This window comes from Bombyx mandarina, chromosome A1 (assembly GCF_030267445.1).
Source record: "Bombyx mandarina strain Sakado chromosome A1, ASM3026744v2".
NCBI classification, from domain to species: Eukaryota; Metazoa; Arthropoda; class Insecta; order Lepidoptera; family Bombycidae; genus Bombyx; species Bombyx mandarina.
In genome coordinates, this window is record NC_143234.1 from 23,431,727 (window position 1) to 23,456,932 (window position 25,206).

General features: G+C 41.8%; 1 protein-coding gene across 6 annotated transcripts in view; it reads right to left on the minus strand.

Moving 5' to 3' along the window:
* Positions 1–3,139: 3,139 nt before the first annotated feature.
* Positions 3,140–25,206, minus strand: part of gas2 (growth arrest-specific protein 2) — an 84,092-nt gene continuing 62,025 nt past the window's right edge. For all 6 annotated transcript variants that reach the window (XM_028181118.2, XM_028181117.2, XM_028181121.2 and 3 more), the window contains exons 3-11: positions 21,658–21,819; positions 20,656–20,885; positions 10,552–10,676; positions 9,137–9,278; positions 7,860–8,055; positions 7,008–7,051; positions 6,550–6,662; positions 5,690–5,818; positions 3,140–5,324 (exon numbers count right to left, since the gene is read on the minus strand). In XM_028181118.2, the coding sequence (XP_028036919.2) occupies positions 4,515–5,324; positions 5,690–5,818; positions 6,550–6,662; positions 7,008–7,051; positions 7,860–8,055; positions 9,137–9,278; positions 10,552–10,676; positions 20,656–20,885; positions 21,658–21,806 (1,938 nt within the window). In that variant the 5' untranslated portion in view covers positions 21,807–21,819 and the 3' untranslated portion in view covers positions 3,140–4,514. The remainder of the gene's footprint in view (positions 5,325–5,689; positions 5,819–6,549; positions 6,663–7,007; positions 7,052–7,859; positions 8,056–9,136; positions 9,279–10,551; positions 10,677–20,655; positions 20,886–21,657; positions 21,820–25,206) is intronic.

The window sequence follows — 25,206 nt, forward strand, 5'->3', positions numbered from 1 at the left end:
ACTTAGTTATAATTATTATCAATGATATATGATGATGATAATGAACTTTGATAGCAATGTAAAACTTACACTCATTAACACAGCTTACCGACAATTTTTGTTTACTTATATATTTATTTATTGCCTACATGGGTGGACCTGGTGTTAAGTGGTTACCGGAACCTATAGGCATCTACAACGTAAACTCCGCCCCACCCACCTTGAGTTATGAGCTCTGAGATCTCAGTATAGTTACAACGGCTACCCCACCCATCAAACCAAAACTCATTACTGCTTCACGGTAGAAATACTAATAACCGTGCGGTTATTAGGTAGGTACCACCACGCTGCCTATTTGTCTGGACTCCCAAGAGGTCACCAGTAAAAAGGTAGGTAGGATAAGCCTACTGTTTCTCGCCGGACCTTCTCAGTGGGTCGCGATTCCGAATCCGGTGGTAGATTTTGTGAAGCTCTGCTCTTGCTAGGGCTAATGTTAGCAAATTCTCTCAGGTTGAGCCCGTGACCTCATCTACCTGTCCGGATGTGGTTGGCCCCTTAGGCTCTTAGGCGCCTCTTAGGCGAATAGGTAGGGAAAAAAGGTAGAACACGTAAAAAATGTTTCTTGGTAAAGAAATAAATAACTAGTAAAAGTAAAAGGTGAAGAAAATATGATTTGGATATTGTAAAAATTGTAATACTTTCTGATAACAGTTTTATAAAGTTTAAAAATGTGTAAGTTTTACTACAAAAGTTTGAAAACGGTCAATTTGACCGGTGCTGGTACCCGTAAAGTAAATAAAAAATTGTTCTAGTACACTGAATTATGAAACCTATAGGTCTATGTTTTACTATCATTATTCAAAAACGTGACGTGACGTGCGGTAATCATATGGAACCAAGAACTCATTTGACACTTTACTGTTGATTCAGTTCAAAGTACTCTTATTCTGATTGACTAAGTTCACACAGATGTATTTTGATGACTAAACTAAGGACACTTTGAGTGGCTTGGGCAGTTCGTAGCACATGGGCTTGTACAACTTCTTGTAGTAGGTGTATCGCCGTTTGTGAGGAGTCACCGAGGCTCGCACGGGGACCCGCACGTCCGCGGCCACCCCGCCCGACTTGCGACACTGGAAACGTACGGACTCTGTTACGTTTTTTTTTCAAAATTCTTTGCCTGTATCGTTGCCTTAAATCTAATAATAACACTAACAGAGTTCTTTAACGTTCTCGATAGCGTAAAAGTGAACACAATTTTGTAAGAAGTTGGAACGTTTGTCTACGTTAGTCGCTAGGGGCGCTGTCCGACTGTATACAAATCTGAATAACTTCTGCGCGATTGAAAACGTTAAAAAACTCGCACTAAGCACACTGTTGTAAATCAAGTCATAATTAAATCTAAATATCAATATTATGCTGGTTAAAAACACAATTTAATTTTGTTAAATAACAGAAACATAATTTAAAAAACAACTTAAAAGTCGTTGTTGCCTAAAGGATAACACGTTCGGTTCGGTTCGGTAAAGGATAACGACTCGTGTTGAGCGATGCACCGGTATTCGAATCCCGCAGGCGGGTACCAATTTTTCTAATGAAATACGTACTCAACAAATGTTCACGATTGGCTTCCACGGTGAAGGAATGACATCGTGTAATAAAAATCAAAACCCGCCAATTATACGGGTAATTTGCATAATTACTGTTGGTAGAGCATCTTGTGAGTCCGCGCGGGTAGGCACCACCACCCTGCCTATTTCTGCCGTAAAGCAGTAATGCGTTTCGGTTCGAAGGGTGGGGGCAGCCGTTGTAACTATACTGAGACCTAAGAACTCTTATCTCAAGGTGGGTGGCGGCATTTACGTTGTAGATCGTCGTTGTGGCCTAACGGATAAGACGTCCGGTGCATTCGTGTTGAAGCGATGCACCGGTGTTCGAATCCCGCAGGCGGGTACCAATTTTTCTAATGAAATACGTACTCAACAAATGTTCACGATTGACTTCCACGGTGAAGGAATAACATCGTGCAATAAAAATCAAACCCGCAAAATTATAATTTGCGTAATCACTGGTGGTAGGACCTCTTGGGAGTCCGCACGGGTAGGTACCACCACCCCGCTTATTTCCGCCGTGAAGCAGTAATGCGTTTCGGTTCGAAGGGTGCGGTAGCCATTGTAACTATACCTGAGATCTTAGAACTTATATCTCGAGGTGGGTGGCGCATTTACGTTGTAGATGTCTATGGGCTCCAGTAACCACTTAACACCAGGTGGGCTGTGAGCTCGTCCATCTATCTAAGCAATAAAAAAAAAAAAAAGATGTCTACGGGTTCCGGTAACCACTTAACATCAGGTGAGCCGTGAGCTCGTCCTCCCATCAAAGCAATAAAAAAAAAATGAATCATTTTCATTTTAATGTCGATTCCAGTGTAGGTGCAGTAGGTAATTGTAAAGTGCTGGACATACGTCTCTCCTATTGTGCAATCGCGTGTCCGTCTGGACGCTGATGATGAAATGAAGTAGATTTTTTGTACTTGAAGTCAGAGTTAAATCTGTTTATTTATTTTTTAACAGCATTATCGTTCTAAATACTTTCTTGTGTGACGGGTAACGTATTTTACTTAGGTAAAGTGAAACGTCTTTGTTTCTCTTCTATTTAAATTTTGATTGATAAAAGCGGTAAAAGCCAACTAACTCAAAGTGCACTTACCTACTTAATTGAAGCTGCTCCAAACAGTACAGCATATAAGAAGCTTTTTGGCACTAATCTATTCGACGGCTTAAAGCACTAAAATTATGTGAAGTTACTGACTTAAAATCGCAATAATACTAAACCAGACCAAGGTAATAATATATTAAATTTCAATTTAAAATATGAGAAATATTAACTAATTGAACATTGTTTAATTTTGAGTTTTGTTTTACGCAAGTCTTATTGGATGAGAGCAAATAGATAGTCATTCAAATCAAATCAAACATTGTTTCAACGGTAAAGTGTTAAGTATAGGTAATCGAAGAAATACTTAAAGGGTTTTTCTAAATACTTAAGTCTGAAACTTATTAAAACTGTTTTATTATAGTAATAAATTACATGAATGCTAAGTCATATAGTTATTACAGTATATGTAACTACAAATACTTAGTTAATTGAAAGTCTGTTACAGAATTACAAAAAGTTTATTATCAACCATACATAAACTGTTGGCACAACACATTACGAGTGGCAGTGGTCGGTTCATCATTATTTAAGAAAATTACAAAAGTGCTAAGCTCATTGAATACACACATTTTATATTTAAGAATTTACATCCTCTCAAACAGAATAAATATAAAAACAAAATACTTAAGAGTGGTAACTTTTTCTGATTAGTTAATTTTTCGTATGGGATTTATTGTCTATATTAATTATTACCAAAAAGTTCGTTGGTGATTGATAGGAAAATTGGAAGACCTTTAATTCGTAAAGAATTACAAATTTTGAAGTTGTTTTAGAAAAAAAGGAAGACGAAAAAGATATTGATATTGCAAAGATAATTTCTTGAAAAACTTTATTAAAATTATACTTTTATTGTGGGTAAAGAGCCTAGAGCACTGTTGTTACAGATAAAAGGTGAAATTGAACTAAAAAAGCAAGTGTTGAATGAAAGTGTATTTCTAAAAATTTTTATCAAAATACGTTATCAAAAAGGCATCATGGTAACACCGGTGTGACTAAATTGTAACCTTAAATTTATTTTGTTGCATATCAATAATTTTATATTAACAGCATTTCTTGAACTGATTAAGATTTCTACTTATAATAATTTTACAATATAGAGCTATGGTGTCAGAATGAAGATATAATTTGTAACACGCAACAGTACAGTGTCTATTTCTAAAAATAGTGCTATTATATGATCTAATATGTCCAGTGCAAAAATACTATTCTCGTATCAAAATATACCATTTGTGGAAGAGCTACTCAACGATTTGTACGGTTCATGTTCCTTGAGGCCACCTGTCGGCGAGGGGCTACACTACATCAATCTGCCCCACGCTCCGCGCACTATTTCAGTGACGTCTTAATGCTAGGTATCATAATATGTATGGTTTTACTACATTTAAGAAAATTCCATTGAAACGCGTATATATTAGTGCCATTCCCAGTAAATTCCCGAACACGCATTTCATAAATAAAACTTAATAACTAATCTTCACAAATAACATTACAATTATATGAACACGAATCGTAAAATTAAAATAAGTAATTAATATTATTATTGCTATTAGAAAGAAGAAGGAATTAAATTAAATTAAAATATTACATAGGTACCGATATCGAATTCCATTATGACTAGGTTTCGCGCTAAAATGGAAACACTCAATTATAAAAATTACCAAAATTACTCAAAATTATTCACCAGGAGATAATAAAAACAAAGAGATTACTCGCGGAGATCCACACGAACGTGACGACAGAGAACGATTGCAACCATAGGGCGTCACTATGTTAACTCACGTCAAATTTTAAAAACTAAAAAATAAGAAGTAGAGCATTTATCTTGGAGGCACCTCCCGTGGCGGTGGACTGCGGTACTTCGCCTTGATGTGGAGGAATGGCTTATTGGCGCACTCCGCGTCCACCATGCTCGCCGCCAGGGAGAGTCTGATGCTCTCTTCGATAGCCGCCTGCGTGAGGGCGCCGCCGCTCGCCGCGCTGAGACTGCGAGCCTTCCGCGCCGCGCCCCCCACCGCGCCCCCCGCCGCACCCCCCGCCGCGCCCGGCGCTCCGCCAGCCGCCGGCACTAAGCTCTGGCTACGGAGTTTGCGCGGCGCCGGCGAGGCAGCGACGGTGTTCACGGACTTCTTCTTATTACGGATGGACCGCTCACCACCGCCTTCACTCGCGAGGCTGGCGCTGCGGGACTTCTTGGGCGCTCCGAGCAGGTTTGCGGAGGTCAACGACTTGCGGAACTCTGCGGGTGGAGTACGGACCGAGCGCGAGATTGGCGTGGAGGGCGTGCTGTGGGATAACGAGGGGGCGGGCGACGGGGCGGTGGAGCGTAGCGGCAGGGACAGTGCGGGACGTCGTGGAGTGGACGTCCGCGGTGGAGGCGGAAGAGGGGAGCTACGTCCACTGCTGTGCTTGCTAGACGCGGCGGGTGAGGCGGGGGTGACTGGTGAGGGGGGCGTGACGGGCGTGACGGGTGTGACAGGCGAGGCTGGTGTGGTCGGTACAGGCAGCACTGATGCGCGGCGTCCTTGCGTGACGAGGCGCACCTGGCACGGTTCATGCCGCGACAGGAAGTGCTCCAGCGTGTCCCAGCCGCCGCCGACACGCACCATCATGTGGCGACCCTTCAGCAGCTGGAAGTAAAAACCTAACTTATAAGATGGACTTGATGCGGAACACCACACTACTACTATTATTTTGCAGCAATCATTCGTTCCGATTTCGATTCCCAGTCGAAGCTAACATCTCAGTTATACATATTATTCATTTTTTGGATTTACTTATCCTGGTCTGACATGTAGCACGTGAAAACATTTTACTTTCCGTAAATCTTTATATTTTTTTAATTATGAATTTTCTATAAGAAAATAATAATTATATAAAGTGTTAATACTTAATGTAACATTATCTAGGATCCCCATCTCATAGAAGGGACCGTAAGATGAAATTGATACATAAGAAATAAATAAATTTGCAAGTATTGTGACAAATAGCTCACCCGAATGAAGACATTCCTTCCTGCGATGTTGTAGCGTCCTTCTCCGACCTTCTTCACTTTGAGCAGCTTGGAACATTTCCCGGAGTTACAGCTGCAGCCGCGTTCCATCAGCCGCGTCACGAGTTGCACCTGATCACATCAAGAAAGATTAAGCAAATCGTCGATTTTTACGGATATGTTTGCTTTTATTATAGTCTGCTTTTTTTTTTATTGCTTAGATGTACGCGAATCCTCATGATACGTCCTCCAGTGAAGCTTGTACTTGATTCACTGGAGGATTCGCAGATTCACACCGCAGTCTTACGTCACTGTCATCATCATCATCATCATCATCATCATCATCATGGTTCCAACCCGGCTTCGGCAACGGCGACCAAAATTTTCTGTTCAATAACTTGAAAGCTAATGTCCGCTCCTCATGCGCTCTAATATGGCTATGGTAGCCTATCTTGTTCTTAAACGTGCGCAAACAGAAGCTACACGTAAGAAAACCACCCACGAAATTGTAAAAAATGGTCGAAGGCGGTCTATTTTTCATTTTATTTCGTCTGTCGTCCAGTTCGCGCCTCCTGTCGTTTTCAAAGACATACACGCCCCGCTGCACCAAGCGTCTCCATTCCAAACGATTCTGTGCTTGGGCCTCCCAACGAGAGGGGTCAATGTTGTACTTCTTACGTCACTGTACATACAACTCAGCTCCACAAAACTAAGCGATCCGAAGCTTATTTCAGTTGCTATTTAAAAAAAAAGTTTTTAATAAACAATATTTAATTACGCTAATCGAACACGACGTCTCGAGGAAGTTTGTGGCATCATGTGCGAAGAAATACGTGTCACTTGTGTGTGTAGTTGAAACTTACTCTCTTATCGAGTTCATTGGTAGGTTTGAGCGGCACATCGGAGTCAGTGCTGCCCACCGTCCCCTCAGACTTGGTGCTCTCGGCGTCGGCGTTGTCCACCGCTGACTCTTGGCCTGCAGACAATTTTTTTTAATTAATTGCTTATGTAGGTTGGCGATCTCGCGGCCAACCTGGTATTAAGTGGTTATCGGAGCCCATAGACATCTACGACGTATATGCCGCCACCTACCGCGAGACATAAGTTCTAAGTCTTAGTTGTAACAGTACAACGGCTGCCCCACCCTTCAAACAAAAACGCATTACTGCTTCACGGCAGAAATAGGCAGGGTGGTGGTACCTACCCGCGCGGACTTCTATAAATAATGTTATAATATAAGTAAAGAATCACTTCACAAAGCTAATAAAAACGCTTACATAATACGGAGAAATATTTGTTGAAAAGATCGACTTTCACTTACTTTCATTTGGATCTGGGGTTGGGGCCGAATTTTCAACCAGAGTTCTGTAAAAGACAAATATTACTTTTATTTACATTCACCTTCTTAATATACATATTATAACACTTAGCTTAGTATTATTTGTCAAGTACCTAAGTGCAAGTGTATTGTCAGTAACAATGGTTATTTAACAATATTTATTTATTATTATTATTATTATTATTTAAAAAAAAGGCCGCGATAGGGATAGGGATAGGGAGTCGCTATTGCTGCCCTATACTGAGGCACTGGACTGAAGTCCATGTTGGCTCAAGACCAGCCATGGTCAATGTAAAATAAATAAAATCTACTGCTTTTTTAAGATTTCGTATTACTAACACTTCATATGGAATTTAATTCTGAAATAAAACTTATTTATCTATACTAATATTATAAAGCTGAAAAGTTTGTTTATTTGAACGCGCTAATCTCAGGAACTATTGGTCCGATTTGTAAAATTATTTCAGTGTGAGATAGCCCATTTATCGAGGAAGGCTATAGGCGGATATACAAGCGGAGCACCAATAAAGAATGTTTCAAAATCGGGGTTTTTTCCTTTTTGAGAGCTTCCGCTGCTTGCGCTGCAGAAACGGTTAAAGTTTCGCTAAAATAATGTATGACAGAATTGTTCCCCTTTAAAAGATCTAAAAAAAAGTCCGCGACAGCATATGTCTATTTGTTAAGGTTCGCTCACTATAACATTTTTTATGCTAACCAAATTTGTTAAAAAAAAGCATTATTTGTGAACTATTCTACGCGGACGAAGTCGCGGGCAAAAGCTAGTTTATTTATTATTATTTAATGGTATCGAGGTACCAGGAACTCATAACTCACTTGTCGGGTTCGGGCGAGCTGTCTCTGAACTGCCAGGCGGCGCTAGACATGGCCGAATCGAGGCCGGAGTCGCGCTCTTCCATCGCGATCTCTTTCTCTAGCTGTACCAGCCCCGGCGGCTCTATGTTGAACTTGGTGGCCAGTCTAGCCACTTCCAACAGGCAGAGGATCACTTGGCGGGGTTGGTTGTGGAGAACTAAAATAATAAGATACAGAATGAGAAACGGACTTTGTTTAAAAACGTCATTACAAAAGATACAATGTGATGTTTGTCATAACAGTTTTTGTGGTCGTCGCGTCCTAAATGTTAAGACGTTCGATGCACCGGTGTTGAGCGATGCGACTGTGCCGTAGGTACGTACCAATTGTTCTAATTATATTTTAAACTAGCGACCCGCCCTCGCTTCGCTTCGGAAACAGGAAATTTTATTATTGATTATTTACGACATCACATCGAAAACTCCAAATAACTGTATTTGTCCAGTATTTAATGGATGTTATTATACATATAAATCTTCCTTTTCAATCACTCTATCTATTAAAAAAAGCCGCATCAAAATCCGTTGCGTAGTTTTTAAGATTTAAGCATACATAGGGATATAGGGACAGAGAAAGCGACTTGGTTTTATACTATGTAGTGATTCCTTTCGTATAACGTTCTTAGGGTATTTATTATATTTGTCCATTACATAGTATAAAACAAAGTCGCTCATGTTCATTAATGTCTTCCATGAAGAATGGAGCTATAGTATCGTGTAATAAAAATCGAGCTGAAATATATATAAATATTTTTATTTCATAATTTAACAATTTGACAATGACTTTTAGTTACAACGAGGATGACGGCATTCATACTGTCTCCGGTGACCAATTAACACCAAGTGGGTCGTGAGCTCGATCCGTCTAGTCTATACAATAAAGTTGAAATAAACCAATCGCGGGCGCATTTCTACCCGCGGGAGCCCACACCAAACTAAATTTTTTTTAGCTTATATGGGTGGACGAGCTCACAGCCCACCTGGTGTTAAGTGGTTACTGGGACCCATAGACATCTACAACGTAAATGCGCCACACACTTTGAGATATAAGTTCTAAGGTCTCAAGTATAGTTGCAACGGCTGCCCCGCCCTTCAAACCGAAACGCATAACTGCTTCACGACAGAAACAGGCAGGGTGGTGGTACCTACCCGCGCGGACTCACAAGAGGTCCTACCATATTATAATTTTCTCTCAAAGCTTCAGTAAAATACCGAGACATGTCGTGATGTGATTCTCACCGAGGTCATCGCTCTCGAACAGCAGGTTCTCGTGAACTCCAAGCTCGCGGCAGAACGTGATGAAGTTTTCCGTGTTGTCCCTGGAGAAGAAGCTGCGCCGGGCCGCGCGCTGCCAGCAGCGGCCGCGGATCTGTGGCACCACCTGTACCACGCGCAACGTACAACACACACACATTATACAAAAGAAAAACATCATCACAACAAACTTGAAATGGAGACAAACAGTATTTTCTTAACAGAGCAATAAAAAGGAAGACGTTCTCAATTCAACTGCATTTTTGTGGTTTTTTTTTACCTCACAGCTCTTTTTTAGGTAAATCGATTTCGATGATTTATTTTTTATTTGAATATGATACTTCTCAAATGATTCTATTTAATCAAGATACGACCAGTAGTTTCTGAGTTATCCTTAACAATTCATATTTAATCGACTAGAATATATGATATTACCATTTTATTTTGTTGGATTTGTTTTTTTTTGTTAATATTTTGAATTATTAGCACACACACTTGACATGTGAAGCCAAAGAATCGAAACGATCGTGCGATTCGGCTTGACGGCTGATGACGTACAATAAAATTGATACTTCATTAACATAGATATGATTTTGAGATCAAAATGGGTGGCGGCATTAAGCCTAGGACTGACTGGTCGGTCATTATAGGATATATCCAGTATAGTCTGCTGATGATAGGCCGCGAGCTCGACAGTTGATTTTATGCAACAAAATAACTTTTTGTAAGAACCCATATTAATATGACTCTAGCATATTATGTACATTTTTTTTTTTTTTATTTCCTTTGTAGGCAGACGGGCATACGGCCCACCTGATGGTGAGTGGTTACCGTCGCCCATGGACTTCAGCAATGCCAGGGGCAGAGCCAAGCCGCTGCCTACCTATTTTTATGTCCATGGGTTTTTTCTTGTGGTTTCGATCTCGCGACAATTCTTTTGATAAATTATTGATATAATCCTAAAATATATCTCTAGATATCTCTATGCCTGTTCACAATTACAATACGAATGCAGAAAATCTGGCTTTGTCTTTAACATCGACAGTTATTGTTGAAACTGACAAAATATTGAATGGTGGTACCTAGGACCTCTTGTGAGTCCGCGCGGGTAGGTACCACCGCCCTGCCTATTGCTGCCGTGAAACAGTAATGCGTTTCGGTTTGAAGGGTAGGGTACCCGTTGTAACTATACTGAGATCTTAGAACTTATATCTCAAGGTGGGTGGCGCATTTACGTTGTAGATGTCTATGGGCTCCAGCAACCACTTAACACAAGGTGGGCTGTGTGCTCATCCACCCATCTAAGCAATAAAAAAAATTGTAGTAATCAAAACCATGGATGAATTCAACAACGCGCAGTGAACGTATATCTATTTATTTATACGCAGGACGATACGGACCCCCACAACGAGTCCCTGGTCGAGCGCGCCCCGGGCTCGCTCATGTATGACGCTCGCCAGCTGACACAGCTCCACGCCGTTGTCCAACACGTCCAGAAAGTTCTCCCCGGTCAGGTATGTTATGCCTAAAACGATCAAAAACATGTTCTAGTTTCATTTATTATGTCGACCAGTTTTCAACTTGTTATATACTCGACTAGCTAGCTGTACCCGTTTGCTTCGCTGGGCATTTAAAATTAACATTATTATTTCTCACCCTCACAAAGATTCTCATCATTAACGCCCCCGCAACTGGTGTAGGAAGTCCAACACTCATATAAATATTAGCCTATCCATTAAGTACATGTATTTTCTACATGGATACCAAGTTTCAAGTCAATCGGATGCATGTTTCAGTAGTTATAACGGAACATCCGTAAAAACCACTGTAGATTTATATGTTAGTATAAATAAGAATGGCGGACGAGCTCAGACCCTCCCTGATGTTAAATGGTTTACGGACCTCATAAAAATGACAATGTTAATGCGCTTTCCAACGCGATACATGTGATAGAATTTCATTGTGGTTATTGTGACACCCCGCAAGTTGAATCCCAAGATTGGTTCGCGTCATAAATAGACACACACAAAACATCCTTCTACTGGAAATAATAAAAAAACACGAAACCATAATATTACACATATCGAAATACAGAATAAATCAATTCAGATCGTTTGATCCTAATTCGTTGTTTAATTTGTTATTTGAATTGTCTAACAGACCTCAGTCAGTCCTTAACTGGTACAAAGCATGTTTGTAATGTGAAAGGTTAGCGATTAACAGGCCGCGGTACCAGGTTATCATAAAGGCGTGGTGGTCTTATTACAGTTTCCAATAGTGCAGAGAGCCAGGTCATGGGAACGCGCAGTTCAGTCGCGGGCTAACTGCGGTCAACGTGAAAGTCTGTCCTTTTTAGGAAGTAATTACTGTGACCATAAACGGTATACAAATAGATTGGACATCAGAGTCTTATTGACGTAACGCGAGATTATGTCCACTATTATCAAATTACTAGTATAATACTTGCAACATTATTCTTAAAATGCTAGTTTATAAAGCTCAAAATACTACGATCGTCACTTAGTAAGTTTATTTGATTGGTTTGATCATTGCCATTCGTGTATTATATCCATCGACTCGATGTAATTAAGAGCTCTATAACAGCTTTCTTTACTAGAACTTTCTTAACCGAGTGTTTTTTTTTTGCTAAATGAGTGGATGAGCTCACGGCCTATCTGCTGTTATCGAAGTGGTTACCGGAGCCCATGGACATCAGCAAAATACATGTAGTCATCTATGAGTTCTAAGTCTCAGTTTTACAATACAATGGCTAATGAACTTTCCAACGGAAGCCCACTACTTCTTCACGGCAGAAATAGGTAGGGCGGTGGTTCCTGCTCTTGCGGCTAGGTACTTCCGAGTATTATATAATGCTAGCATATAATACATATAATTTCAGTATTTAGTAATGAATCGAAACTAATTCCACCAATAATTTCCTAAAACTATTATGACAATAACAATCCGTGAGCACGTCGTTAATATTGTAATGAAAACTAAAATTATCTTAATTGTGATTTGTGAGTCAGTACTTGTCGTCTCCCGTGGTCACCCTACTCGAACCATACGAATTGAATGTTTGCAATGTTACAATGTTTTCATTGAAACGGCTATCAATTTCGAACAAAACATATCAACGTCTCAAATCGTTATACGGGGTACGGATGTGAGGTATTTTATGTTCTGAAATGGAACATTTACTTCTTTTTAGTAAGTTAGTAACTATTATGAGATATAATGTTGCTGATATTGACGTTCTTGAAAATACACTATAATATTTAAAAGATTTAAAACAACCAATAATTGCTATTGCTTAGCTGGGTGGACGAGCTCACAGCCCACCTGGTGTTAAGTGGTTACTGGAGCCCATAGACATCCACAACGTAAATGCACCACCCACCTTGAGATATAAGTTCTAAGGTTTCAAGTATAGTGTATGTATGGAAAATGGAAAATTCTACAACAAAAAACTACAAATATACCTTGTAAAAATTTAGACTAAATATAGCATATGCAACAAGACTGAGTAACATAATTTTTAACTGCTATATTGAATAACAGTTGGCGTTATTTAGTTTCAATGAAACAGCTCGGACCGGTAATGTTCACGTTGGAAGTGCCAATAAAAGCGCGTTCTCGTTGAAAGCGCGCCGCGGACCGTGAAGCGCGTCGCAACTGCACCGCTGACTACAGAAACGCATCAATTAATGTGCTTATCTAACGGAGAACGGCCAGCCGTTAGTGTTCGGCGTGCGACTCATCATCAGCGGTTAATGTGCAATAAACAAAAACATTAAAAGGAAAAACTGCGACTCTGAATGGACTTTCTCCTCGACGATACACCGCAGAGCTCCCACTTCGATAAAGGGGCACGACACGAGAACCCTCTCATCGTGGCCGCCGGTAACTACATTCCCGATCTTGCGGACAGAATGGAAAGCAGTCGACGTCGCCCCAAACACGTCATTTCGGATCCTCCCGATCCACTAACGGTGCTTTTAGGTACCTCAAGCACCGGTCATCGTTTTCGTCGAACCCGTCGCCTACGACGAAGGGCTCGACAAGTAAATTAACCCTCAGACACAGCCCACTGAGTTTCGCGCCGGATCTTCTCAGTGGGTCGCGTTTCCGATCCGGTGGTAGATTCTGCGAAGCACGGCTATTGCTAGGGTCCGTGCTAGCAACGTAGTCAGGTTTGACCCCTTGAGCTCAGCTACTAGTTAAGGTTACGTTGAAATAGCCTCTCAAGACTCTCAGCTTAGGTAGGAAAAAAAAGCAGAGCTATGGCACATTCTTCTTGATACTAAACTTGAAAAAATACTAGGCAGTAGGTTCCGGATTATCTATGTTTACGAGCAATATTAATCACCTATCATCAGGTACCACTGCTAGCTCGTCTGTTTGATTATATTCAGAATGAACGAACAAACCGTGCAAAAAATATAAATCTGTGTTATACTCAAGCGTATTCCGATTTTTTTTAATTCTTACTCACTGTCTTAAATATTTATTTTTTGTTTCAGGATAAGAAAAAAATCAGTTTCTGATGGGAGCCTCTCGAACGCACCCATTGTTTTTGTACTTTGAGCTTCGAATCATCTTTAATCAAACATTATTCTATTCAATTCACGACTGCATCGGACGTGCGCTAATATATGGCAGTAAAGTAGATTATTATTTACATATGTTTTGATTGGAAGTTGTTTGTTATTGTTTGTATTTTCATTTGTACATTTCATATATTTGAATAACAATTCGGTAGGTTCAGAGAGAGACATCCAAGGTCGCGAGCGGCCGCCACCGGCCGGTTCTCGAACCTCGGCGTTCTTGCAACTTGCACGTAATTGCGGATTTGCACATGTACATACTTCTGAAATAATATGAAATCGACCGCGTCTATATTATTTATTTCTGACATACGGCTGGAGTCTCAATATGTTTTTTTAGCTATTTTTGATTTTATTTCCGTGACATTCGCTAAAAATATAATTTGATTCAAACAGTCAGGTGTACCAACATAACGGAACCGACCTAGGAGTTTCTTCTCTGGCAAAAATATTTTGAAAACGCAAATAACAGGCAAGATTTAATGTTTTTTTTTATTACTTTACTAAGTTAGGTTAAGTAGTCGTGGCCTAAAGGATAAGACGTCCGGTGCATTCGTTGTTGCGATGCATCGGTGTTCGAATCCCGCAGGTGGGTACCAATTTTTCTAATGAAATACGTACTTAACAAATGTTCACGATTGACTTCCACGGTGAAGGAATAACATCGTGTAATAAAAATCAAACCCGCAAAATAATAATTTGCGTAATCACTGGTGGTAGGACCTCTACCCGATGATATGTAGGCGAAGTAAAATGTCCCTTAGAAATAAGGTGACACTCTACAAAACTTGCATACGCCCCGTCATGACCTATGCAAGTGTAGTGTTCGCTCACGCGGCCCGCACTCACTTAAAGTCATTCCAAATTATTCAATCCCGTTTTTGCAGGATAGCCGTCGGAGCCCCGTGGTTCGTCAGGAACGTCGACCTCCATGACGACCTGGACTTAGAGTCCACCAGTAAGTATATGCAGTCGGCGTCGATGCGCCACTTCGATAAAGCGGCACGACACGAGAACCCTCTCATCGTGGCCGCCGGTAACTACATTCCCGATCCTGCGGACAGAATGGAAAGCAGTCGACGTCGCCCAAAACACGTCATCTCGGATCCTCCCGATCCACTAACGGTGCTTCTAGGTACTTCAAGCACCGGTCACCGTTCTCGTCGAACCCGTCGCTTGCGACGAAGGGCTCGACGAGTAAATTAACTCTCAGACACAGCCCACTGAGTTTCTCGCCGGATCTTCTCAGTGGGTCGCGTTTCCGATCCGGTGGTAGATTCTGCGAAGCACGACTCTTGCTAGGGTTCGTGTTAGCAACGTCATCAGGTTTGAGCCCCGTGAGCTCACCTACAAAAGTTAGGGTTACGCTGATATAGCCTCTCAAGGCTCTCAGCTTAGGTAAGAAAAAAAAAAAAAAAAAAGGTGGTAGGACCTCTTGTGAGTCCGCACGGGTAGGTACCACCGCCCTGCCTATTTCTGCCGTGAAGCAGTAATGCGTTTCGGTTTGAAGGGTGGGGTAGCCGTTGTAACTGTACTGAGACCTTAGAACTTATATCTCAAGGTGGGTGGCGCATTTACGTTGTAGATGTCTATGGGCTCCAGTAACCACTTAATACCAGGTGGGCTGTGAGCTCGTTCACCCATCTAAGCAATTAAAAACTCTGGCGTTAAGGTTTTCGGAGAACGTAGACATTACAACGTGAATATCATGACCTGCCTTAAAATTTTAATTAGAAAGTCTGCATGCGGGATTCGACCACCAGTACAGTCGCAGCGATCGATACGAGTGCACCGGGCGTCTTATACTTTAGGCTACGAGGACTCAGCAGGTATCGTCCTGTCTGCACGGAGGTCCTACCACCAGTACAATAGGCACCCTCCCGCGGCACCAGACGGGCCGTGTCTTCGCATCCAGTAAGGCAGTGCTCACGTAACAAACATCGATAATGCAGACCGCATTTTCTTTAAAATGGTTCCTGGGTAAGGAGCGATCCATCTGACCATGATAATTAATTTCCTGCAAAGAGTGTTGTCAAGCTTACTTATCTCCATCTACTTGGTATTTACAACACTAGTCCTGTAGTCGGGTCTCACGGATGTGACCTCCTTGGCTCATGACTAATCTATGATTTGTACTAACTGTAACATAAGGGTGTTAACTGCGAATACGCCGCGGGTTAGTATAACGGAACTGTGTGGATATGCAAGACGCGACGTTATTAAAATACTTTCAGTGGTACAAGTTACAAGAGATTTTTCATTATTCTGTCAAACTTAAAGATTAGTGACTTAATCAGTGTTTCCATCAAGAAGTAATGAACACAAATTTGCAAAATGCCGTTAACTTCTTCTGTGATGTGCAAAGAAACGTAAACGATAATAATTTATTGTAATTAAACGGTAGCGAGAGATTCAAAGTTAAAATTTAAGCAAATAACGCCTTATTAACAGACCGATACAGCTGGAGATACTTTAATATGAATGTGACCCGAGCCGTCTGTGATCCGTGTACTGTATTCGACACAGTGTTCAAACTAAATTATCATTTTTTTTAGATTAACTTTTACACGTTTTTGTATGTGTTTGTGTTTTTGTTCAAAAAGTTTATATTGGTCAAATTAATTTACAAGAATGAGTATAGTGTATTTACGAATCTCGTAAAGATGTTTTCTCTTATCAATTGTACCATTCGCAAGGGTTGTTTAAATATTCATTGTATACAGTCTGGGCGGTTCGCAGCGGCTCCACGCGGCAATGCTATATCGAATCCATTCAGAATATTGTATGTCGAGTATATTATTTAATACGCTGTGAATGATTTAAACATTTAAATCCCGAGAAAGGTTTATTTTCATAGACATTCATTTTTCTAGAGATATAAATAAACATAAATGATAAATTGCAAAACGAAAGTAGTAATTTTATTTAATAAAAATATATACAGTGGGCAAAAGGTAGATATTTATGATTTAAAATAAAAGTAAAATGATCACTATGACGCTGATACTGCTCTACATCTTCACTCTTTGCTCAACCAACCATTAGTTCGATGATCTATTTAAAAAAATTTGGTCATGTCTTTTTAATTTCTGTACTGTCGTTTTAGCACAAGACAGATGGACGAACTGAGGGCCTGCTGGTGTTACGTGGTCATCGGAATCCGTGGACACCACAATATGAATGTAACCACTCAATTTGTTATTTGAGGTCGAAATTTTAATTGTGTTCTTTATCGGCTGTCTCACCTTACAAATCAGACGTAAGATTAATTCGCGGTAAAAACAAGCAGGGTGGTGGGACAACCCGCGTGGGCACACTATCCTCTCTACTACTAATAAACGCGGGTTCAATCTCAGTATGCTCAGAGACTGTTGTGGTTCGTTTTCATCCACGGGAAGATCTGTACTGACTTTTGTTTTCCACCTCTCAACTTACTGACATTTCAATGCTACTAATACTAAAACAAACTAATATATAATCTAACCTGTAAAAGCACTGTGACGAAAAAAAACTGTTGTTAATTGTTTCAAGAACATAACAGTCTTTTTCAATTGAAATGCAAAGTAGACAGACCTATTAAAAATGTCATCATAACAATCAGTGAGTGTAATAATTGATGCTACAAATAGACCATAACGTGGATAGAGTCAGTAAACTCATTATTGCGTTACGTCAGAGTGCGCGTGCGACAAGACAGAGGCTACCAGCGATCGCCGCCCGAGCGTTGCCACTAACTGCACTCGGCTATGCTCTCCTGGTACATGAAAATGTTTTTTACGGAAAATTCACGAGTTTTCCGGCTTTTTCACCCCTAAGACCCCTCCCCTCTACAATATCGCTTACTCAGCACTATGCTGAATCTTTGTTATGAAAAATTAATCTTTAACCAGACGTCTGTGGTGCGAAGCAGGGCAGCAGAGCTATTAGACATCACCACTGATATGGCGCTGCCCATTTTGTGCTGTTTGTCACCTATCCTGTTCCTAAAATAGGGACGCAGGTTTCAGACGCAGGATTCTCGATTGTAAGCTGTTCTTGACTATATTATAAAATTTAGCCTATTTATACAGTTATATTGGCCTTGTTAGGCTAGGCACGGTCAAGTATTAAGTAATTGCCGTTTATTTCTAAATTAAATTAGTACATTTATAATTTATAACATCAGCACGCAAGCTTAGTTAGTAATGATTTATGATGCTTGTTACTGTCGTCTTAACTTGTAAATCTATTTCTCTTAGATATTTGCAAGCGTGAATATAATATGAATACTCTGAAGATCGTAAATAAATATTTTAACCTGATGCTGACGTTACGATATGGCTTATGTGATATAAATTTTCCTTAAATATTGAATCTATTTACTTATGTATACAGTAGCCTAAATTACTTATTATAATATGGTGAGTCAACATAAGTGACACAAGTTACAGGGATGTACAAAACTACAAACCAAGATAATAATGTGATAATGTTTTTTGATGACAATGTTTATCCAGAATCGTTTTCATCATATTAAATATTTTCATTTGGATACAGCGTTCAATTTAAAAGGCAACACATTATAAAGCTACTGATTTATTGTAGACCGTCTTAGACCGAATAGAAGTCTTGTCTGTATATGTAAACAACCATTTGAACCCACGTGAGTCAAGCCCGCGGTACTAGGGTCGAATAAAAACATGGCTATCGTATACGACACGCATACAAATACGCCGTGTACTGAATACCTATTTACTTTTTACCAACCATAGGTATATTACAGAAAATATACTTCGAAACATTTCAAAACATTTTTATTTTCCATATAAATAAGTAAATCAAATTTGTATCTACCAGAAGAACATAAGATCAAGAAAGTTATAGCATTGTAAGGTTTTAAATCAATAACTTGGATTTTTGTATTTAGCAGTTGTATCTCTGTTACTAAATTTCTAGTTCTAAAAGCCTTGCTAATATTAGCTGCTCATCTTGGAGAAACCTACGGAAATTGGTATTTTCACGCTTATGTAAAGCTGTGTCCACATGAGCAGCAAAACCTGTCGCGACCATGCAGTATACAACGGTACTCCCATTATAGGTTGGCATTAGCATAGTTTCAACTTCAACTATTTATAAGTACGCATTCAATATATTCAATTAATGAAAGTTTTATAAGTACTACCATGTGATGTGTACTTTTGTTTATGCTTGAAAATTGGTAAAAGAAGCACGATGTTTGGTCGCTGTTTTAGATACAATGATTTTTATTGCCTAGGCAGTAAGGGAAAACGGTAGCAGGTAAAGAGTCACCAATGCTCACGGACATCAGTTATTGCAGGAGATCAGCCAAGTCGCTGCCTACGGAAATACATAGATACGTTTAGCGGTAGGCAGGGGCTTGGCTCTGCCCCTGGCATTGCTGAAGACCATGGGCGACGGTAAACACTCACCATCAGGAGGGCTGTATGCTCGTCTGCCTACAAGGTCAATAAAAAAAAGAAGTTCTGACAATCACTTTTAAACAAATTATTTAAAAAAAAACACATTTTTTCTTCTTTCTTTCTAATAATAAAACAACTGAATGTAGTTGATAAATACCGGTGGATGGGCATATTGTTAGCATACTGGGGTAGGTAAAACCATCCAGCCTATATCTGTACTGCAAAGTAGTCAAGTGATGCCGTTTGGGCAGCCGTTATACAATGCAGCTTAGTCTCAGACCTCATACCTATATCAAGAAGGGTGGTAACATTCACGTGTGCTGTCAGTGGACGTCAGTGATCACCTAGTACCAAATAGACCGTGAGTTTGTCAGCCCCTATTGTGCAATGAAAGTCGAAACTGAAGCAGCCAACATTATACAATCAATACATACAACATCTTTATCAATTTTTTCGAATATTTCTCAAGATCGAATCGTGAAGTTTGAAATCTGTATGTACACAGGTTTATTAATATTCAAAATTAATTTCTAACTGAGACCCGTGCAACTAGATAGATGGTATCTAATCACTTTAGAACTCGTGACAAAATTAATTCATTTAGCTAGTCGCTTCGAAGTTTTTTTTTAAAAACGTTGCTTACTCATTACGGCCGAAACTAGGCCCCTGCTGTTTTTTTTAATGGAACTGGTACTTTATTATGGAAAAATGCTTACAAATAAATCAGTCAAAGTGTTGCCAGTTACTGACCACAGCACTTTCTTTTCTTTTTGGCAGATTTCGAATACTTTGATCGTAGTATGTAGTATAGTATATTGGTGTTTTGTAGCTATCCACTGACCGATGTCCTGTCGATGTGTGTGTGTGACTAGAGCTACTGACCAGCCATCGAGCAGAACATACCTTAGGAACGTTATACGAAAGGAATTCTCCATAAAATAATTGGTAAGTACACGCTTACAACAATCACTGTATTGCAGTGGCGTGGCGCTGATGATCTTTGTTTTGTGTTAATAATAAACATTTGGATCACAGTTAATAATAAACATTTGGCTCACAGTAACCTGGTCTGGTCGTGGATATATATAGTTATATATGGCCAATACTAATTATTATATAACATGAATTGCAATCTTGAGACGCAAAATTGAAGTCCTAGTTCTACTGTAATAGCTGTTGTTCTTATGAAATCACATGATCTGAGCTCGATCTTGGAGTTAAAACTGAGATTTACGCAGTCATAGAGTGTGTTGTTAAATTAATTATTTTGGTAATTCAATCAGCCGCGCTCAATCATCTTTTGTACGGATCTTGAAACTCGGACGCACACTGTTGGATACAGTCGTAATAAATGAAGAGATAGAGATAGTCCCATGGATTGGGCACATTACTTTTTCCTACAAGACGATTTCTGCCGGTGAGCTCCTACAACAAGCCACGATAAGGAACGTGGGCAGAGGTTCCTCACAAGACTCACCAATAGTCTTATTAATCCAGTCAGCCAGGTCCTCTTGTAGCGGAAACAGCTGCCTCGCCTGCGAGTACAGGATCTTTTCTCTGTAGAAGTCTTCGTCATCACAAGGAGCCTGGGCAGCCAGCGCGCAGTCGGCTCTCTCGTAGCTGCTGCTCATCTTCCTGTTCACCACTACATCCGCATGACCTACATGGCGAGCCTCCTCCTTGCCGTCCAAGTTGCTTCGGACGTACCTTTGAAGGAAAATCTTAAGGATCAATATCACAATATCATCCTAAGCAAATGCAAAAAAAATATAATTTGATTATCAAAATCCATTCTTGACGCTTTTGATGTTATGATAAATGAATTGCGTAGTTACTGGTGTTAGGACTTCTTGTGAGTCCGCACGGGTAGGTACCACCACCACCACCTCGCCTATTTCTGCCGTGAAGCAGTAATGTGTTTCGGTTTGAAGGGTAGGTCAGCCGTTGTAACTATACTGAGACCTTAGAACCTATATCCACCACTTAACACCAGGTGGGCTGTGAGCTCGTCCACACATCTAAGCAATAAAAATAAATATATAAAAACTATAAAAACTATAATAAATGCTAAAATATTTTAAATTCAGAAAATATTTGAGTCTGACATTAACCAATTAAATGTAATAAACCATGTAAAGGATAGGGTAATTACTGATGGAATTACCGTACGAACTATATCGATAACAAAAATGTCCAGTGCTTGTCGAACTACGCACACTTTAGTAGTTGGGTTCACATGTTCGTAGCACATGATGAAGGTTTCAAGATCAATATTTAAGATTTGTAATCAATGATATCCAATATGTACAGATGTCTGGTTCAAACCAATTTTCGGTGAACAAATATCATTAATTTTTTCCTTTCAGGTAGACATGCCGCAATTATAACAGATACTGTCATAAATTCTTCCGGAACCTTAAAGAATCAAATTTCAAACTTCTCTCTATATTTAAATCGGATAAAATCAGTAAAAGCTCACTCGAAGGCGTTGGTCCTTTCGAAAGCGTTGAATATTCTGTCAAAGTTCCCACTGAGCGGGCGCGGGAAGGGTTTGTGTTCAGGACTCGACACCGGGCCCCAGGAGGTGCGGCTGCCCAGAGCAGTCGGCCCGCACCGATACAGCGCCATTTTGAGTTCTCACCTGCAAAAACGAGATAATGATTAAAAATCAATATACAACATAGATCTATCTATATAATATACAAAAATTAGTTGCTGTTCGTTAGTTTCGCTAAAACGCGAGAACGGCTGTACCGATTTGGCTAATTTTGGTCTTGATTTATTCATGGAAGTCCAGGGAAGGTTTAAAAGGTGAGAAAATATAAAAAAAACTCGGAATTATATAAAAACAAACAATTTTATTTTTCCTTTGATGTGTCCCCTTGATGTGTCTATTTATCGATTGAGGCACTACGAAGTCTGCCGAGTCTAGTAATACAAATAAAAATAAAGTGTATTTTTATGATAAGTCATTTCCATTATTTTGAACAAATACAATAAGTCAACATATGGATCGACTTCTAAGCTGTACATACTAAAAATATCTTATCTTTTGTTGACAAAGTTACATCTTAGACCGACTCTAAGAGGCCGCTGCGGGCCTCACTGACCCAAAAGCTTATGTTAAACGTATGAGTCCAGGTCTATATATAGCCTAGACTGAACCGCAAGCCTAGAATAATTCGGTAAAGCACTTTTTGTTTCAACTTGATCACCTGCCAGTCGTTGTCCATAATCGTTATAACTACCGCAGACGGCGTTGGTTGGGCGTCCATCGTCACTGATGGACGTGATTGAGCTTATTTGGGACTCACTAAATGACCAGATACTAATTACAGAACTGCGTGTAGTGAGCTCTGAGGCTCCATAAGGCTCTACCATTTTTATTAATTGTACCGATACTGTGGTAGCCCGGCATAGGGATTACATATCGTTTAAATATCATAGATCGAAGTATCAGAATACTGACAGTTCCGATTGCATCACCTTACAGTCCGGACGTGTTTTTGCGAGAAACTGTCGCTGCCGTCGCGATCTTGTGTCTTGAGTTTCGCTGCATTGTCGTTGTCGCATCGATCGCGGCATTGTTGCGAATTCTTGACGCACTATCGCTGGCGTCGCGACCTTGTGTCGTAAAAGCAACTCGAACTTGTCGATTGTGCATTCGTAACGACTTCACATTATCATCCACTCATATCATTTATTAAATTTATTTATTTATTCGGCGAGTAAAACAGTCTCTTTCGAGACTAACCCCCCCCTGAGATCACCGCTTGTTGTGGCATTCTCACAACCCAGGGGGGCCCCACCTTCACAAACTTCCACCCCAATCCTAGCCGACTGCCGTTTTCACGGCAAAGGCACTCCCCCCCCTTGGAGCTGGTAAAGCTCAGGGGGTGAACTCCTACTCAGGGGACTCGCCTTTCGGCGAGTGTGCCTTAAGTCCCGGGGACGCCCCCCCCGGGCAAAAACGGAAAAAAAAATGGAAGAAGAGCTCTTAGGGTTTCTCGGGTTACTTGCCGAGAAGTACCCGGTGCTATCCAACCTCACGGCCGAATTCGCGGCCTACAGGGCCGCCCGCGCGAGTCCCGCCCCGCCCGCGTCCCTCGCCGCGTCATTTCGAGCCGCGCAGTCAGGCCCCGCCCCCAAACCCAATTTGAGCGCACGTACGCACGTAGCGACTCACGAAGCGCCTAGCGCCAACGAAGCGCCTAACGCACCCGCGACGTCATTCTCGCCAATCTCATCCGTCGCGTCGTCCGTAATAATTAACTCAGGTTCAGACTCCGATACCGGATCGGAGATGGACTTCGAGTCCGCGACGAGCCCGCAGCCCGGAACCTCGGATGGGTTCCAAACGGTAAAACGCGGGAAAAAACGTACTCGCGCCGTGGAGTCCCGGAGCTCCACGACAAAACAAACCAAGTCAGCGACTGCCTCCCGTCCGCAGGTAGTCGTGACACCGGAGTCGGACTCCAGCCGCCGCGCAACCCCACCGCCGCGTCCCAAGCCCGCACCCGCGCAAAAAACCGTCGTCCCGCCCCCGCTGATTCTCCAGGAGAAGTCAGCATGGAACCGCGTCTCCCAGGCCCTTCAGGCAAACAAAATAAATTATACCCATGCGCGTAACGTCGCGCATGGGATTCAAATAAAGGTCGCAACGCCGGGCGACCATAGGGCTCTATCCGCGTACCTCCGAAAGGAGAACATAGGTTTCCATACCTATGCTCTTCAGGAGGACCGCGAGCTCCGCGTAGTAATACGCGGAGTTCCGAAGGAACTCGACATAGAGTACGTAAGGGAGGATCTGACCGCTCAGTCCCTCCCGATAGTAAGTGTGCACCGGATGCACAACGGACGCGACAAAAAACCATATAACATGGTTCTAGTCGCTCTAGAACCAACCCCGGAGGCCAAGAAAAAGATCGCATGTCTCGCGACAGTATGTGGCCTATCCGGGGTTACCATTGAAGCCCCCCATAGACGTGGCACTCCCGGACAGTGCCACAGATGCCAACTCTATGGCCACTCGGCTCGGAATTGCCACGCGCGCCCCCGCTGCGTGAAGTGCCTCGGCGATCACGCCACGTTAGATTGCTCGCGAGTTAGGGAAACCGCGACCGAACCTCCAAGCTGTGTCCTATGCCTTAAGCAAGGGCACCCCGCGAATTACCGTGGATGTCCTAGGGCTCCGCGAAAACGTCCGACCCACCCAGCACCCCGTACCGTCGGCCCAAAGACTTCGGTGCCTCCAGCACCGAAACCCGCCTTCGTACCGGCTGCGGTTCCCACCGTCTCGGCGTGGAATAAACCGCTGCCGTATACGAGGTCGGGAACACAAACAGCACCCCAGCCCCCGCTCGCGACACGTCCCGCGCCGCAGCCCCTGCTCGCACCTCCCCCCGCGTCCGCGTACCGTCCCCCGCGTACCGTCCCCCGCAACCCTCAGCCGTCAACGACTTCACGCTCGTGCGCGACTTCGTCACGGCGGTCAACTTCAACCGTCTGCGATCGTTCGCAGACGCGATGCGAAGGGCGGTAAACCCCGAACAACGGCTCGCGGCCGCGTTCGAATACATGGACGTTTATGAGTCCGTGGCCCGTACTTTCTAAAATCACCGGTAATCAATGGCGCAAAACGCTAGAGAGAAACCATATTCCCTTACGTTAGCATTTTACAATGCTAACGGACTCGCGCGACAACGCGATCAAATTTACGAATTCCTCCGCGACAATCTAGTAGATATTCTGCTAGTGCAGGAGACCTGCCTGAAGCCCTCGCGTCGTGACCCGAAAGTCGCGAATTACGTCATGGTTAGGAATGACAGACTCACCGCCTCCAAAGGCGGGACTGCCATTTACTATAGGCGGGCCCTGCACGTTGTCCCTCTCGATACCCCCTCGCTCTCACATATCGAGGCGTCAGTGTGCCGTATCTCGCTGACGGGACACCAGCCGATCGTCATCGCATCCGTCTATCTCCCCCCGGACAAGCCCCTTCTGAGCAGTGACATCGAGTCACTGTTCG